Source organism: Seriola aureovittata, chromosome 9, assembly GCF_021018895.1.
Source record: "Seriola aureovittata isolate HTS-2021-v1 ecotype China chromosome 9, ASM2101889v1, whole genome shotgun sequence".
Classification (NCBI taxonomy): domain Eukaryota; kingdom Metazoa; phylum Chordata; class Actinopteri; order Carangiformes; family Carangidae; genus Seriola; species Seriola aureovittata.
In genome coordinates this window covers 29,080,699-29,099,350 of record NC_079372.1, presented here as the reverse complement: position 1 = coordinate 29,099,350, position 18,652 = coordinate 29,080,699, and the positions used below count along the sequence as shown (strand labels likewise).

The 18,652-nt window shown below is 42.2% G+C and overlaps 1 protein-coding gene across 2 annotated transcripts in view; it reads left to right on the top strand.

Annotated features, from left to right (window-relative positions):
* Nucleotides 1–18,652, top strand: part of sema3h (sema domain, immunoglobulin domain (Ig), short basic domain, secreted, (semaphorin) 3H) — a 65,753-nt gene that overhangs the window by 22,134 nt on the left and 24,967 nt on the right. For both annotated transcript variants that reach the window (XM_056384850.1, XM_056384849.1), the window contains exons 2-8: nucleotides 3,183–3,337; nucleotides 9,087–9,149; nucleotides 10,365–10,484; nucleotides 12,006–12,099; nucleotides 12,978–13,097; nucleotides 13,688–13,833; nucleotides 17,553–17,667. In XM_056384850.1, coding sequence (XP_056240825.1) covers nucleotides 3,183–3,337; nucleotides 9,087–9,149; nucleotides 10,365–10,484; nucleotides 12,006–12,099; nucleotides 12,978–13,097; nucleotides 13,688–13,833; nucleotides 17,553–17,667 — 813 coding nt within the window. The remainder of the gene's footprint in view (nucleotides 1–3,182; nucleotides 3,338–9,086; nucleotides 9,150–10,364; nucleotides 10,485–12,005; nucleotides 12,100–12,977; nucleotides 13,098–13,687; nucleotides 13,834–17,552; nucleotides 17,668–18,652) is intronic.

Here is an 18,652-nt window from a genome sequence, read left to right as displayed (position 1 = left end):
TGGATGTTTGCTGCAGTTTGAGTAGATGGAATAATAGATAGTCTGAATATAGAGTAATCTCAGAGGAGAACAGAAAGTTGCTTTTTCAGCAGGTCGGAGTTTTTATTTCCTACCTGAACAAACAAGCATTAATTTGAGCTAACTGCTGCAGATATACTCGGGGTGATTATGCCCCCCCCCCCCCCCGTCTGTCGCTTTCCATCTCTTCATCTGTCTTTGCATTTTATATCCGGCCCGTCATCATTTCATCTCTTTCTCAGTGGTCTCGTCTCATTTCTTTTTCAGTCGTGCGGATCGATCGCAGACATCTCATCAGTGTCCCACTTCTCTTCACGTCTGTCAGGATCTCTTGTTTTCCCGCTCTTCCTCAACACGTTTCATTCATCTATAAATCTCCTCGTCTTTTCCTCACTCTTTGTGACGCACGTCCCCTTTTTTCCCTCCTTTCTATTAAACCCAAATGCCAACTGAGATGATGTACAGCATATAAAGAACAGATACAGCCGGGTGCTGAAGGTTTTCAGTCATTCATCACGTCTGCTGCAGTTTGGATGATTGCTGTGTGTTCTTCAGGGACGGCCGTCTGGGCAAAATTCAAAGAATAATGACAGAGACGTGTCATCAAACAAATGGAAGGATAGATTTGTGCTTTTTGAGTTGTTCTGCAGTGTAAATGTGGTGGTGTGATAATGTTCACTGGTTACAGATTTGCGAGTGAATTTATGAAATATGTTTTAAACTCAGTGTTCCTCGAACTGTCTGTAAATGTGTTTGTAGTTTTCAATATTAAATCAACTTGTAAATTCAAACAGTGTTGTATGAATTGGCTGGTTTGCAGTGACTGTTCTGTGACGCTGTCTGCTCACGTGGCTTCGACAGTTCAGTTTATGTTTTATGATTTACATCAGAAATGATCAGCGTGATGTTTGAAAAGGAAATGTGGATGAAGCTAACAGTTATCTGCTCTGGGACTGAGCTAAACTCAACCAGTTATCAGCCTGTTAACTATCAAACACGGACGATGGACAAGATCATGAACTCATCAAATCGAATGAAACCTCCGACACAACAGGCAAAAAAAATCATGTTGCGATTATTTTGGCAGATATTTCGATTTTGATTGGAATTATAATTTTTGCATTTTCATTTTCACTGAAACAAATATAAAAATGATGATGATGTGATTTCCATCATCCAATCATGTTCCCTTACGTCTGGAGAATATGATCTGCAGGTCAGGGCGTCTCTGTAGCAACACAACGCTGATGGTGCTAACAATGCTAATGCTAACGATGCTCAACAATGTGACACATTTTACCTTCATCAAAAAAACTCCTGTGATTGGGATATTGCACTTGGCCATATTGCGATTTCGTTTATATTTGTTTTATATCTGTTCACACACAAGTTTTTGGAGATGTTTGGGGTTTTTATTTTAGTGGTTAAGTCCTGGTCTGAAAAAGTTTCTGAAACACTCTTCTAAAACAAACAGTCAGTGACAAATAAATCTTTCCAGAAGAAGCTCAACAGGTTTTGACGTTATCAGATCCCATTGAAATCTGATGGAGACAGATTCGTCAGCTGCTCTGTCTGAACAAACAAAAGAACACATTAGTCGGGTTTCTATCGCAGGTTTACATTGGTTTGACCTTGATCAAGAAATAGTGAATTTTTTCAGAAGGATTTAAGTCAACATGACTTGCTTTTAGTGTGATTCAGTTAAGACGAGCTAGAGGTTTCACACCCTCGTGCTCCTGTGAGGAATATTAGATCATATTCTGCATGAAACACGTTCAGATCTGAGTGTCAGTTCAGATTCGGCTGCATGAAGAGACACGATGTGCGTTTGAGAGGTGCTCATCCATCACTGCAGAGGAAGAAGACTGCTCAGACCAAAACTACAAGTGCTTCACTTTAATAAGAGTTGGCTGAGTTTTTGTGCCACAGTGCAAAATGATAAATCATGCATCTCTGCATCTCTCCCTGAGTGAAGCTGTGTTGTGTGTAAAAGCTTCACTGGGCAGTGATTTATGTAAATTAGTAGCTGTGTGGTTTATACCAGGAAAGTTTCCTGGTCTGCCTCTTGTCCCTTTGGTATCATTTGGTATAAAGCATTGTAGCATGGCCAGGTTGCTTATCATCAGCACACTGTGTGCAGTTCATGAACATTATGGGCCAGATTTTATGGGTTTTGACGTTGAAACAGTTTTATAAGCTCTTTCTGCCTCTCACTGCTATTTGGAGCTGCCAATGTGTGAAGCTGTGCCTGCTGCTGCTTTAAAGCCTATATGTTATGTTTATGCTTTTAGCTTTGTGAGCCGGAGCCAAGTCCAATCCACTGAAGAAACACTTGGCAGTTAAAATACGAAAGTTAACACAAGACAGACGGACGTGCAGCTCATGTCCTCGGCGCAGCTATCGGCCCATCTCCCGCACCATAGTTCTCATAGTTTACACGGTGAACGAGTGTAATCATTTAAAAAACATTTCATCCACGCTGCTCGTTATCTGTGCTTTCAGAACCGCTCGTTATCAAGCGATCTGTCTGGAGATGTAGTTCAGGTACACTGTGTCTGTGTTTAAGTGTGAGTGTCTGTGTTTGTTTATCCACAAAAGATACATTGCAGATTATTTAGTTTGACCTGAGTGTCCAGTGCGATAAGAGATGATAGATACCGCAGGTGTGGGAAAGTTTGTGTCTTGGTCCAATATGTCAGTTTATCTGACTGTTTGTTTGTTTGTCTGGTCATGAGATAATTTACTTCACTTCCGGCCTCAGATGCTGACCATTTATTAAATGAAGAGATGGTCACAGACGCTATTCAGCGTTGATCCTTATACTCATGTTTGTGGTTAAAACAAAAAGCCCATTGGGAACATTAAACCTCTAAACCTCCAAAGGGCGGGTCGATTAGCTTAGCTTAGCATAAAGACCAGAAGCAGCTAGTCTGGTTTTCATAAATAACTTATTTGTCAATTTGCACTTTACATTATTATATTATTCAGGGCGTCGAGTAGCTCAGTTGGTTGAGCCCCATGTGCAGAGGCTAAGGTGCTGCATGTCATTCCCCCTCTCTCTGCCTCCCCATTTCCTGTCTCTCTCTACTGCACTGTCAATAAAGGCATGAAAGGCCCAAAAAAATAATTAAAGTGCACGTGTCTTTCTTCCCCTCCTTTGTCAGAGCTGATCCAGAACGGCCGCCTGCTGACGCTGCCCCTAGTGGCGGGAGACCTGCACTCGCTGCTGCCCGACGAGGACGGGAGGCGTCTGTACGTGGCCATGAAGGACAACCTGCTGTCTACGAGTCTGGACGACATAACACAGAACCCACGCAAGGTTAGACATGGAGGACACACACACACACACACACACACACACACACACACACACACACACACACACACACACACACACACACACACACATTTACATACCATCTGAGGTGAGGCACGATACAGACAGCAGACACAGACACTGATGCATGGAGATGGCCATAAAATACACACAGGCCAATGACAGTAGATTCAGATATGTGATGTGACAGGGCTTTAATTGGACTAATTACCAGTGATATGAGGAAGAGGAAAGACACACCCCCTGACTAATATCCCCCCTGATCACCATCACTTTCTTTCTGTAATTCCTTACCCTCATTACAGAAACACATCCTAGCTTCATCAACTCTCCTTTAATCAACACATGGACAGAAACACAGTGATTTAACTTGCTGCTTCTTCCCAGAGTCTTCGCTGCTGGCCTTGCAGATAAAGCAGGAGCATTGTTTTGGTTTGATCATCCTGTATTATTTATTTTATCCACTGATATTCAGAGAGATATGAAAAGCCTAACAAGCTTGTAAACAGACAAACAGATAGCGACGTGTTAGCCTCCAGTCAAACCACAAATTATTTTCTGCACATTACTCACATTCCTACTTCGACCACTGTCCGTGTTCACTGCCAAACAGAAGAAGTATTGGTGCTGGAGAGCTGCTCTGTCACAGAGGAGCAGCTGAAGTCTGGATCAGGTTATGAATAAAGGCAGGAGCAGATTACCTCCACATTTTTATCTCATCAGGAAACACATCTACCTGTGTGCAGCCTGGAAATACAATACTATGTTTATTTATCTTTCTGATTCAGCAGATCAATCATGTGGTTTTCATATCAACATTTTAAGGACCAGGAGTTTCACATGGCGTCAGTAATGTGAAGTTTAATGCTACGATGCTTTAAAGGACGCTTTGAGGCAAGAAGCGGACTGTCGTGTTCCCGCCCACTTGTCACTCATCCTAATGAGGCCGAGCCGTGCAGCGACCGTCTGCACTGGTGCTGCGACAAAACACGTCTGACATCCGTGTAAACAAAATGAAAACTCAGAAGAGCCTGAACCGAGATCTGCAGCAGGAAACAGCAACGTTCAGATGCACAGGAATAACAAAGAAAAATGGAAATCCACAATCCAGTTTCCACAGTATTAATTCATAATATATCCTGCTCAACTAAAATAATATCACTATAAATCACACTAAGTTTAATTGACCTGAACCTACAGGGAGTTCATTTGCAAAGTGCCTCGTTCTAGTGGCAGGAAAGTTCTCACTTTTATTTTGACGGTTTGATTCCATTCCTTCCTGTTCACTCTCTCATGATGTCAGTCACCTGCGGTCTTTAATTCACAAGGAAAAAAACCAACAATGGAAATTACACTAAGCCAAAAAACACTTCACACTTTGTTCCACTTGATGTTCAGTGTTCATGGGAAACGCCTCGTTTTCTCGTTTTGATTTAAAACAGAAAATCAGATTTATTGGCCCCTGACCAGCTTCTTCAATATCACAAGATCGGGTGTCTATTTCTTTTTTAATTCTGTGAATGCAATTCGCTTCCATAGAAATCAGTTTAAACCAATCTGCTTTCTCAAAATGATAAGAAAAACATTGAGTGGCTTTTGGGGGGTTTTTCTTTTTTCAGTATCCGGTTTGTCGCTGCAGCTTTAACTCACAGCCAGACAGACACGATGACGGCTCGTCAGCCAGTCAGGGTGAGTTCAGGGTCAGAGGAAGGACAGCGACAGTGCTGCCTTTTCATAACTCCGTCCTGCCGGATCAAATCAATACCCTCATCAGTCAGACGTACACGCCAGCTATTAGAGCCAAACAGGTGAGAAACAGACAGACAGGCAGCAGTCAAGCCGGCCAGCCACCCACTCAGCCGGGCAGTCGGCCAACACAAGGAGAGATAGTCATAGTCAACTCATAACTCAGCTCTGTGCGGGCTGTAAAGTTATATATTTGTACTTACAGTATTTATAGTCTGTTTGCTTCCTCGCTGCCACGTTCTCCCCGTTCCTGTTTATTCTCTCTGACGTCCGCAGCTTCTTATCGGAGCAGCTCGACACCAAGCGAGGCCGACCTTTATCCTTTATTTTTTTATATTGATATTTATTTATTTATTTATTACTTTTCTCTTTTCTCCTCCATGAAAATGAATCGCCTTTTTGAGAGTCTGAACATTGAGCTTGAAAACTCTTGCATGGCGAGAATCTACATGTTTTCTGGGTCCTGCACACGGGTGTGGACAAATGTTGAATGTTGACATCACCCGCTTCAAACTCGGTCAGAATATGCTTAACACCTCGATGATGCCTCAATGTGAAAACTGTGACTTTCTGTTGAACGGCGTGGACGTGGCGCCATTAAACAGGAAGTTGCTTTAACTATAATATACATTGTCCAATCTGCCCCAAACTTCACACGTTCGATGACAGTCCGACACTGAAGACATCTGCGTGCTGATATAACGTCATAGTCACAGCGCCACCTACTGGAAACAGGCAGTAACCCTTGAGTGACCATCATCATTTGATTTACGTGACATATTGACGCTTGATACACAGTAATGCATGTTGGCGGTGTGAAGTCCCGCATAGCGCTGCTCGCAGCTTTAATTCATTTCTTGGTCTCACACCTTCAGACCTAACACATAGTTTAGCTCCTGCAGTCCGTCACAGTTCAGTCACATTTTTTCTTTGATCGGGGCAAAAGCCGCCAAGACATTCCCTCTGAGTGAGTCTGCGTCTGGAAACCCACATCACACAGAGGGTCACCGAGGGCCTCAGAGCATGTTTTTGGCTTTTTGTTGTGGGTTTGTTCCTCAGTCATTGTTTCCATCCATTGTTTTACTCACTGGTGTTCACTGTCAAAGCACGTACAACTCTGTTTATTGGATTTTTAACAAATGGGCAGAATGCATGTTCGTGTAGTGTAGGGTTGGGTACTTTTATAAAAAGGTTCTTCTTCCCTGGAGTATTACAGAGGGGCTTTGCGTTTAGAAAAGAAACAGAGAGGAAGTAAACCAATATCAAAGGAGCTTTAGGAGCTGATGAACTTCTACAAGCTGCATTACTGACAAAAAACAACTGAACAACAGAAGAAAAAAGCAGAAATTCATCCTTAATTTGAAGATTTTGAAAATGTTCTGGGAAAGTTTCCAACACCTTCAGGAACTTTGTGTTTGAGTTAAAGACTGAACAGAGAAATTTATCAGTCTCTTTCTGCATAAACCCACATGCTCCTTACGTGTTGTATAAACTGACGACCGGCATGCTCTTCACGGGGGGGGGGGGGGGGGTATTTCCATTAACAGAAGTCTTTACCTGGTGAGAATCCTCTATTGGTGGTCCACGCTCCTGTCAGTTGGTATTTAGAGATAAGGGGGGGAACGTGGTCCCTTATCTAATCTGATGGTCTGGGCTCTGCAGGAATGACTACATGAGGGAGCAATTACTGGGCGTCCAGAAATTGTTTCCTGAACGCACCATCATTTGTTATTAATCACATTCAAAGAGCTGCTGGTGTCACAGTTTCTACACTGAAGACCTGCAGCTTTTCCACGCACAGATCACACGTCTTGTTTCTCTCACCATTAACGATTAACAAGTTTTTATTCGGCTGTAATTTTGTCACCCTTCAGTTCAGAGTCGTGTGAACTGAAACAAAAGCAACACTCCTGCATTTTCCTCAGTAAACTTTTCAGTTTCTGTGGTATGTAGAGATAAGAGAGGACAATCACTTATCACATCGATTCAATCTCTGCTTCACCACCGAGGTCTCTGAGGGAATGACTGACTCAGGGAAATATTTAGATTAGTCATGTAGCTGCCATCTCACACTGAGCCTCACCTCTCTCTCTCTCTCTCTCTCTCTCTCATTTTCTGTGCTTATATTATTTTCTCCTCTACTGGCTTTTTATTAAACTCTAATTAAATTTACATCCACGCAATCAATTTGTTGCAATTTGTCATGATTAGTGCAACAAATGTGAGAATCGTAATTACATTAGTTCCAATAAGCTATTAGTCTCTTACTGAGAAATTAGTCCACCGATGAAGTCATCCGTTTTCTGATTAGATTCTGATTTTTATGGATCATTATCTCACCTGAACCCAGGATGAACTCATCCGTTTGAGCAACCGTTCCTGAACCGTCACAGGCCCAAAGCACAGAGGAGCAGATTCTGAAACAACCTGTGGATCTTACTCAGACGGTTTAAAACATGTGGACCAACACGTGGCTCAGGGTGAAGTTCTGCCTCTAATCGGTCTCAGGCCTTCACTAAAGACTTGACTCTGCTAACCTCTTCATATCTGCCCCCGAGCCACAGCTGGAACAACATCTGATGGGTCTCGTTGCTCGTCTCTTTTTCCTGCACCGCAGAGGTTTGGAACGGAGTCATTAATCTAACTTTTGAACCCACATTCAATGTAAAAGAAAGAACATATAGACGGTAATGAACTGTGGGTTGGCTGATGTCAGCATAAAGACATGAGTCATGTATGGAGGCTTCTGTGTGGGCAAACTGTCTCTCCAAAACAAATCATCCCACGTTTCTGCTTCCAAGCTCGAGTGCTGCTCTTCAACATCATGTGGACAAAATATGATTCTTCTTAGTTCCTGTCGAGTCCATAAAAACTTAATGTACAAGAGGCAGAAAATCTGACGTGACCCGGAGCTGAGTTAGAGAAGCAGGAACCTATGGGCTGGATCCACAAATGTGGCGCTCTCTAGGATTAAATGGCATCCAGGCACCAGACTCACTTCTTTCACCGCCGTCCCGAAGTGAATGTAAACCGTCCCAAAATCAAAATGTTGTTTCTTTACTTAGTGAATATCACACACACACAGAGAAAGAGATTCTTGCTTTATAGTTAGATTAGATAATTAGATGTCTGCTGCATCCTTCAGAGGACGAAGGCCAAACCGAAATGAGGCGGTCTGGTCTACGGAGGATTCTTGCTGTGAATAACCAGCTGTGCAAAGCATGGCTCCTGTCGCATAGCAACCTTGACAACACGTAACTTTTAAATCACAAAAACTTTCTGTTTTGCTGAAAAAACAATACTAGCATGCAATGCATCTTGGGATATGATGGACCAGGAAGGATCCACCTGTTGGATCCTTCGTTGCCCATGATGCATCTGAAGGAGCCTCTGGAATGGGTCGGACCAGGCTGTGATGTAATGGGTGTTGAAATGCAGCCTCTGCATCGGGACACAGTCGCAGTCGGCGCTCGGTTCAGTTCGTCATCTGCTCAACTACAGATTAAAATAAGGAAATGAAAAGTTAAATATCCTTTCATCTCGGGTCAGATCTCTGTCACATTCTGGACTCTTCACGGACGCTTCAGCACCACAGTCAAATAATTCACTGCTGTAACAAAACCATCGGCACAGCTGGAACTCGTGTAATCACACAAACAACTATATACGTGTATATAAAAGAAACAATGTTATAATTATGGTTTTAAATCAAAGGGGGGATTGGTTAGTCATGAAGCTGCTGCTCTGACAGCTCGGCTTCTCCATTTGGTTTTTATTTTCTCTTTTCTGACACTAAACAAGAGGCACTAAAATCCCCCTCTCCTCCTCTTCCTTCCACATTAGTCACTTTTGTTGTTTATTCGGCTTAAAGCACCTGCCAGAGCCAAAAGCCTTTTTATCGGAAATTCGGGGTGAACAATGAAAAACAGTTTTATAATTTCTTTCTCTCCCTCTTTTTTCTCTTTATCTCGCTCGCTCTCTGCAGCTGTTCTGGCCGGCCAGTCCGGACCGGGTCCAGGAATGTCTCATGGCTGGGAAAGATCCAGAGGTGATTCAAGACATGCGCACACACACACACACACACACACACACACACACAGCAGATTACATAGGCAAAGCACTATGAACCGCAGTAAGTACTGTGTGAATGAATGGAGGTAATCGGTGGAAGGAAGTGTATTCACACAGATATTGATCAGTGGCTCACGGGTCAGGTCATATCAGCTTTTCTTTATACTACCACACTCCAGGAGCTCAGCAACAATAAAGCAAGACGGTTGCATGATAGATTACGATCTGGAGTGGAAGTAAAGCCGCATGAATCTGATTCGTTTGGGAACAATAAACAAATGGATGATGCTGGCGAGGAAAATCAAGATTCAGGTCAGACAACAGAACGACACGTCGAGTTGGACAGGGAGGAAGAGAGGAACAGGTGATGCTCATCGCACAGACGCACTGAGACAACCGCATGGATTCAAGTTTAGTGTAGGCGAGGAAAATTTATAAGTACAGCACATTATCACAAAGAGGTCATTCTGTGCGCTCGACAGAAAATAAAAGAAGAATAACAATAGGTAAAAAGCATAAGAAGAAGAAAACTGTATAAAACAGCATAAAAACACAGATTATAAAATAGATAATATGTCATTAAAGTGCAGAGTGATTAAATGAAGTGTAGCTGCAGAGTTTCTTGTCTCTGGCAGAAAGTTTAACTTTAACTTTGTTCATTTTAACTTTTAATGATGTTATTTTGATCAAATTCAACCTGATTCTTTATTATTACTTTTCTAATATTGTTACCTGGTGAATATAAAATAACCACTACCTTACATGTGATACAGAATACTAGACATCCATTAAATCTTTTTATTTTTGACAGTTATTGCCTCTTTATTTGAACTATTTATTTATTTTATTTTAGAATTATTTATTTATTAACTCACAAAATAGAAACAGAAAAAACAAAATGAAGGTAACATGATACTGATATTAAACCAATGTAACCCTGAAACAATCGGCCCAAAGTTTGTTGTTAAACTAATAATATTCAGTGTTCAGTGTTATTTATTCTGTAGTCTGACTGTCCACTTCAATCATTTCAGTTGCTTGTTGATCCGTTCTCTCTGCGTTGCTGTGTTTGAGGGAATCCAGTCGTTCATAATTGTCTCCTTTGTGACTGCATGTAATGAGAGAAAAATATTTGTATTCTTTGAAGGAACTGTGCGATTGTTTCTCACGTTGTGTTTCTGTCTCTGTCCAGCTGGAGTGCGCCAACTTCCTGCGAGTTCTGCAGCCGTTTAATCAGACTCACCTGTACGTGTGTGGCACCGGGGCCTTCAACCCCCGCTGCTCTTTCATAGCTACCGCCGTCTTCCAACGGGTACGACTGCAAACACACACACACAAGTAATGGTTTTCCTCAGCTGCTTCAGGAGGTAAAAGTTCTCCCTCTGTCGCAGCGCGTGGAGGAGAATCACTGAACCAAAGTAACATCGTTGTGTTTCTTTACGTTTACACACAAGCAGCAGAGTGAAAGGAAAGGTTAGATTTGCTGGTAAAGTGGACCACACCCCCAAAGCCTGAACTAATCTATAACTAGAATATAATATATATATAATCTATAGTTATGTGAGTCACGTGTGGTGATGTGTCAGATTTTTCATATTTCTTATATTGATTCATATTGTAATGTAAAATTGATTGATTTTTGATGCATAAAGTTTTTCATCTCCTCTACTGCACCTTCAGCTGTAACACTAGTGCAGCAGGATTTCTCCAGACAGCTGCAGCTCTTTAGCTAACTAGCTTGCAAGCTAATGTCAAGCCTTTCCAGACGTGTGATCATACAATCAGTGAAATAATGAAATAATACTAAAAAGTTGACTGCAGATCACGCTGCTGCTCCTACCACCCACCGTCGTGTGTGTGTGTGTGTGTGTGTGTGTGTGTGTGTGTGTGGCTGTGTGTGTGTGTGTGTGTGTGTGTGTGTGTGGCTGTGTGTGTGTGTGTGTGTGTGTGTGTGTGTGTGTGTGTGTGTGTGTGTGTGTTCTGACTCGAAGCTGCAGCCCCCATCCACAGACCTGTGAGCAGCTGAAACATCATATGTGTGGTGTCTGCCCCTATGCCCATATATCCACCACAGTTCACCCTGTGCCATCCGTCTATATTATACACAATGTACCTTTTGTCATTGAGGCCGCAGCCGGGGGGGGGGGACGACACTGTCGATTTTTTATTTGACATTTTTATGTCAAATATAATGTGAATGTAAATCTGTGTCTCCTTCATACGACACGGTTAGATTTCATCATTTAGACACATGTGGGTTATCAGTCTGTCAGAAATAGGTTAATGACTCTAAGGTCCCTCAGTGTGTGTGTGCGTGTGTGAGTGTGTGTGTGTGTGTGTGTGTGTGTGTGTGAGAGTGTGTGAGTGTGTGTGAGTATGTGAGAGGTTTAACTCTGTGCTAGTTGCGTGAGTGTGGGATTTTATGTGTGTGCGGGTATGTGCATTCCTGCAATTGTGGTTTTTGAGGTTGCATGCCTTTCAGCACTGTGTGTGTGTGCGTGCGTGCGTGCGTGCGTGCGTGCGTGCGTGTTAATCCCATGAAAGGCCGTGTGAGATCAGACGTGGTGCTTAGAGGAGCTGGTGGTGCTGACTGGTTTAAGACTGGACTTCACACATTTTAAAATCCCTCCACTTAGCCTGATTACCTTGAATTAGTGACTCTGTGTGTGTGTGTGTGTGTGTGTGTGTGTGTGTGTGTGTGTGTGTGTGTGTGTGTGTGTGTGTGCGCCAGAATCAGCGGATGAATAAAAGAATCTAAATAATTAAAGAGTCACAGTTTGTCTTCCTCCTGATGTCCAGCTGATTCTCTCCTCTGTTCCTGTTCCTTCTCCAGTCCGAGCATCAGACTCTGTCCTACAGCCAGACAGAGTGTGGGAAGGGGAAATGTCCCTACGACCCGTTCCAGAAAACGGCCTCCACCGTCGTTGGTAAGTCGCCCTCCTGTCAGGTGACGTCATCACAGGAACAGCTACGACACGTCTGTGAGGTTTTATCTAGGTGTGGACGACCTCGTGCTGCCGACGTGTAGGCAGAGAAGAATCATCTGAATGTGTAATCAGCCATTTAATCAAGCAAACAACAAAACAAAATGTGGGTTTGTTGTTGCAGCAACTGCTGACTGTTAATATTCAGAAGATTGGATCTATTTTATCTCACAACAACATCATGGTGCGGCAGCTGAACATGATTCACATATTTATTATTTATCTTTACATTTATTTTGTAGTATGTGATTTGGGAATATTTATAAATAAACATAAATTCATATGATATTTCATAGGAAATTTCTAAATGAGTTTGAGGCAGAAAGTTTGTCTGTGGCTGTGACTCATATGAAAAGTTACTATCAGGTATTTTAGCATGAATCCTTTATTTATTTATCCATTTTCATCATCTATTTTTATTATTATACATGAACATAGTAGTATAAGTGTAGCATGAGTGGCATATTATTAGCATATTATACCTACACTGCTTTATTATAGTAGTACACACATATACAGCACAACACACTGTTGCAGTTACATTATTAGATTTTTGTTTTACACAAATATTTGCATAATATTCTATATAGCTTTTTAATCCTCCTATTTCCTTAATTTCTTATTTTATCTCTATTTATTTCATTCAGATAGTTCTGTATTGTTTCTCTTACCTGTCTATCTGCTGTAACGTGGGAACATCCCCCAGGGACCAATAAAGTCTAATCTTATGAACCGCTGTGAGAACATGTTGAATTACAGTTCAGGTTGTTGAAAACATTGTTTTCACTGAAAATACTTCAACCTGTCGTTCCTCTGTGAAGATGGAGAGCTGTATGCTGGGATCACCTCAGACTTCATGAGCAGAGACTCCGCCTTCTTCCGTAGTCTCGGCAGCCGTCACGTCATCCGCACCGAGCAGTACGACTCCACCTGGCTGCAGGGTGAGTGCAGACAAAAGAGATGGCTGCTGTTAAGTCCTTGTAGAAATCAGTAAATATTGGTATTTCAATTTAATAATAATTTTCATCCAGAAAAACACAGAATAAAAGGACCGTATTCTTATTCTACCCAGTATTTGTTTTGATTGCCTTGTTTATCGCGTGTTTATGATCGGCCATCTTGACCGATCTGTGAGTCATGGGGGTGTTGGAACTAAAACATGTGGCGCAGTGCTAACAGCTAACATGCTAACAGTTCACTTTGGAAGTAAAAAAATCAATCAGATCAATTATCCAGTAACAACCATGTTTCTCTTTACGTCTTGTTTTGTAAACTGAATATTCTGAACTGAATATCTTTTGCTCCCACACGCCCGGCTGGTGTTTTATCAGACCCGTGTGTTGTCGTCTGCGACTGATAACAACCAGATACATGTTGATTCTCTCTGCTGTTCTGCCTCTATCGTCCCTTCGCTCTATCTCTAGTTCTACATGTGTGTTACGTGCCTGTCAGCAGTGGGGCTGCGTTACAGCTGATTTATAATTTACCCATCTTTGTGTGTGTGTGTGTGTGTGCATCTCTCTTTCTCCAGATGCCCAGTTTGTGCGGGTAGCGCCGCTGTCTGAAACTGATAATCCAGAGGATGATAAGGTGTACGTGTTCTTCACTGAGCGCGCTCAGGAGGCAGAAGGGGCTGCTGGGAAGGTGCTCTACTCCAGGGTGGCACGTGTGTGCAAGGTATGGAGGAAAAGATAGAATCCAGGTTCATGTGTCTGTGTGCTCGTATCATGAAACTGTCTGCGTGTAGTTTACGTAAACGGGCAGAGGTCGTACGTGCTGGTCGGTGCGTTCGCCTGAGGTGTGTGTTTACATAAAGAACGGCTGCGTGTGATTGGATGTTCATATAGATACGCGTTTTTAAGGGCCTGTTTATTTGTTTGTCACTATCACTGTGTCTTCACTGTATCTTCTGCTCCACTCTGATAATAACCTGCGCATGTTTGTACTGTTTGCCTCTTTATGTAGATGTGTATAGACACGCGTGACTGTGTTCAAGTGCCACACAACAGTTGGAAAATGTGTTGAGAACACATCCGTCGTCACTTGTGTATGAAACTAGAATGACTCTCAGGAGGGTGAATACAAACATTTATGAGTCTGTCTCGCGTTTATGAAAGAAAAATAAAAGGAAAAGGAAGTAGACGGATCACATTATTTGTCATAATGAGGTCCAAACATTATTTCCTTTAAAATCCATGAAAATGATAAGTGCTAAGAGAAGTCATTCTAGTTCAGATTTTCATGATCTTCCATGCAGCGGCTCGTCTTCACACTAAATATTTTACATAATAAAAATTGTCAGGGATTATATCACATATACACTGTGGCCCATAAAGTTGGAATCATTTTGTTTTCAGACACAATCCTGTTTGTTCCTATTTAAATGCATCAGTGATCACTTTGGACCAGGTGCAATGATTACGTCATGTGTCCCAGTGACCCAGGTGACACCCAGGTAAATCACACTGTCACAATCATTTCATGGAAAGAGGGAAAAAATATTCTATTCCAACTTTATGAGCAACAGTGATTAAATATACGAGTGTGTTGAGAGAATAAAGTCGAGTGCTGAGCATCATGGGAAGTTTAGCAGAGGTGTCACTGACAAGGAGATACTTCATCTTTGGCTCATCTTCATCATCAGCATCATCAGCTTCATTATCATTTTCATCATCATCATCTTCATCGTCTTCTTCATGTTCATCATCATCTTCATCATCAGCATCATCATCTTCATCATCAGCAGCATCATCATCATCAGCATCATCAGCTTCATCATCATCATCATCTTCATCATCAGCATCATCAGCTTCATCATCACCATCATCAGCTTCATCATCAGCAGCATCATCAGCATCATCATCATCAGCATCATCAACTTCATCATCATCATCATCTTCATCATCAGCATCATCAGCTTCATCATCAGCATCTTCATCATCATCATCAGCTTCATCATCAGCTTCATCATCAGCATCATCATCATCATCAGCTTCATCATCAGCATCATCATTTTCATCATCATCATCTTCATCATCAGCATCATCAGCTTCATTATCAGCATCATCATCATCTTCATCTTCTTCATCATCAGCTTCATCATCTTCTTCATCATCAGCTTCATCATCATCTTCATCATCAGCATCATTATCTTCATCATCAGCATCATCAGCTTCATCATCAGCATCATCTTCATCATCATCATCTTCATCGTCTTCTTCATCTTTATCATCATCTTCATCATCTTCATCATCAGCATCATCAGCTTCATTATCAGCATCATCATCATCTTCATCTTCTTCATCATCAGCTTCATCATCATCTTCATCATCAGCATCATCATCTTCATCATCAGCAGCATCATCATCATCAGCATCATCAGCTTCATCATCACCATCATCAGCTTCATCATCAGCAGCATCATCAGCATCATCATCATCAGCATCATCAACTTCATCATCATCATCATCTTCATCATCAGCAGCATCATCATTATCAGCATCATCATCTTCATCATCAGCTTCATCATCAGCATCATCATCTTCATCTTCATCATCAGCAGCATCATCAGCATCATCAGCATCATCATCATCAGCATCATCAACTTCATCATCATCATCATCTTCATCATCAGCATCATCAGCTTCATCATCAGCATCTTCATCATCATCATCATCTTCATCATCAGCTTCATCATCAGCATCATCATCTTCATCATCATCTTCATCAGCAGCAGCATCATCATTATCAGCATCATCATCTTCATCATCTTCATCATCAGCATCATCATCATCATTTTCATCATCAGCAGCATCATCAGCTTCATCATCAGCATCATCATCTTCATCATCTTCATCATCAGCATCATCATCATCATTTTCATCATCAGCAGCATCATCAGCTTCATCATCAGCATCATCATCTTCATCATCATCTTCATCATCAGCAGCATCATCATTATCAGCATCATCATCTTCATCATCATCATCATCTTCATGATCAGCATCATCATCATCATTTTCATCATCAGCAGCATCATCAGCTTCATCATCAGCTTCATGATCAGCTTCATCATCATCATCATCATCATCAGCTTCATGATCAGCCTCATCATCACCATCAGCATCATCAGCATCAGCATCATCATCATCATCAGCATCATCGCCATCATCATCATCAGCATCATCATCATCATCATCAGCTTCATGATCAGCCTCATCATCACCATCAGCATCATCATCTTCATCATCTTCATCATCAGCATCATCATCATCATTTTCATCATCAGCAGCATCATCAGCTTCATCATCAGCATCATCATCTTCATCATCATCTTCATCATCAGCAGCATCATCATTATCAGCATCATCATCTTCATCATCATCATCATCTTCATGATCAGCATCATCATCATCATTTTCATCATCAGCAGCATCATCAGCTTCATCATCAGCTTCATGATCAGCTTCATCATCATCATCATCATCATCAGCTTCATGATCAGCCTCATCATCACCATCAGCATCATCAGCATCAGCATCATCATCATCATCAGCATCATCGCCATCATCATCATCAGCATCATCATCATCATCATCAGCTTCATGATCAGCCTCATCATCACCATCAGCATCATCAGCATCAGCATCATCATCATCATCAGCATCATCGCCATCACCATCATCATCATCAGCATCATCGCCATCACCATCATCATCATCAGCTTCATCATCATCATCATCAGCTTCATGATCAGCTTCATCATCATCATCATCATCATCAGCTTCATGATCAGCCTCATCATCACCATCAGCATCATCACCATCAGCATCATCACCATCAGCATCATCACCATCACCATCACCATCATCATCATCAGCATCATCAGCATCATCTTCATCATCAGCATCATCACCATCAGCATCATCAGCATCATCAGCATCATCACCATCACCATCACCATCATTATCAGCATCATCATCTTCATCATCATCATCATCATCTTCATGATCAGCATCATCATCATCATTTTCATCATCAGCAGCATCATCAGCTTCATCATCAGCTTCATGATCAGCTTCATGATCAGCTTCATGATCAGCATCATCGCCATCACCATCATCATCATCAGCATCATCTTCATCATCATCATCATCAGTCTTTTCTGTAGTTGGACACTTCCTGTCCTTTCACCTGATGATGTAATCTTTCTAAAAAATGTTTTTTTTTCCTTTTTTTTTTTTCAAAATTTAGGTTGTAAAATTCTGAGTTTAATCTTGAAAGTTGAGATTTCATTTTTTCCCTGGATGTGGCCGTGACGCTCCGTCATACACTGACACGTGTGTTTGTCCAGTGATGAGCTGAAGCAGATTCATACCTTTCTATTGTTGGTGCAGAACGACATCGGAGGCCAGAGGAGTTTAGTCAACAAGTGGAGCACCTTCCAGAAGGCTCGTATGGTGTGTTCAGTCCCAGGACCCGACGGCCTGCAGACACACTTTGACCAGCTGCGTGAGTACACACACACACACACACACACACACACACACACACACACACACACACAAACATCAAATGACAGATGCATTACACGCACAGCAAAACTAATCAGATCCGACAGACCTCAACCACCATCACAGCAACAGCTGGAGCTCTGCCACTGAATGCTTCATAAAAGAGGAGCTGAGTCCAGATACTCAGCGTGTGTGTGTGTGTGTGTGTGTGTGTGTGTGTGTGTGTGTGTGTGTGTGTGTGTGTGTGTGTGTGTGTGTGTGTGTGTGTGTGTGTGTGTGTGTGTGTGTGTGTGTGTGTGTGTGTGTGAGAGAGATGAAGGAGCGTTCGCAGGCTGAAGAAACTTAGACATGTCCACCACATCCTCAGTGTAAGTAAGTAGTGTGTGCTTGGCTCCACTGTTACCACGGTGATCAACAGCCCTGACGGTCACCTTGGGTTGTCTTCGTGCCTCAGCCTTGGTAACCACGGCAACTGCTCTCAACATTCAGTTGCTGTGGGTTTTATTCATTATTGAGGATTTGTGCCAGTATATTTGTGTGTGTGTGTGTGTGTGTGTGTGTGTGTGTGTGTGTGTGGTGTGTGTGTGTGTGTGTGTGTGTGTGTGTGTGTGTGTGTGTGTGCGCGCGCACATTCAGGAGCAGGTTTATGTGGGTGTGAGTCTTTGATGTGTATTTTGAGTTAGCCTCTGTCTGACTATCCACTGTGTGTGTCTGTCAGTCTGAACCTGAATCTGCAGATGCGTAAAAGCGACAGTCTTGGCATCCTCACACACACACACCAGTAGTGATGGAGGTGTTACTGTGTGCTGGGAATTTACGTCCACCAAACTCTGACTCTGCTCATTATTCACAGGGTCAGAGATCTGCTGTTTTGCTTTATGGCACAAATATGAAGAGTGCCTAATTGTGTCTGCAGTCATGAGCTGTAAGATCCTGATAAAACGGCACCTCGCTGTGTTGCTTCATGTCAGTGTTGCTGCTGA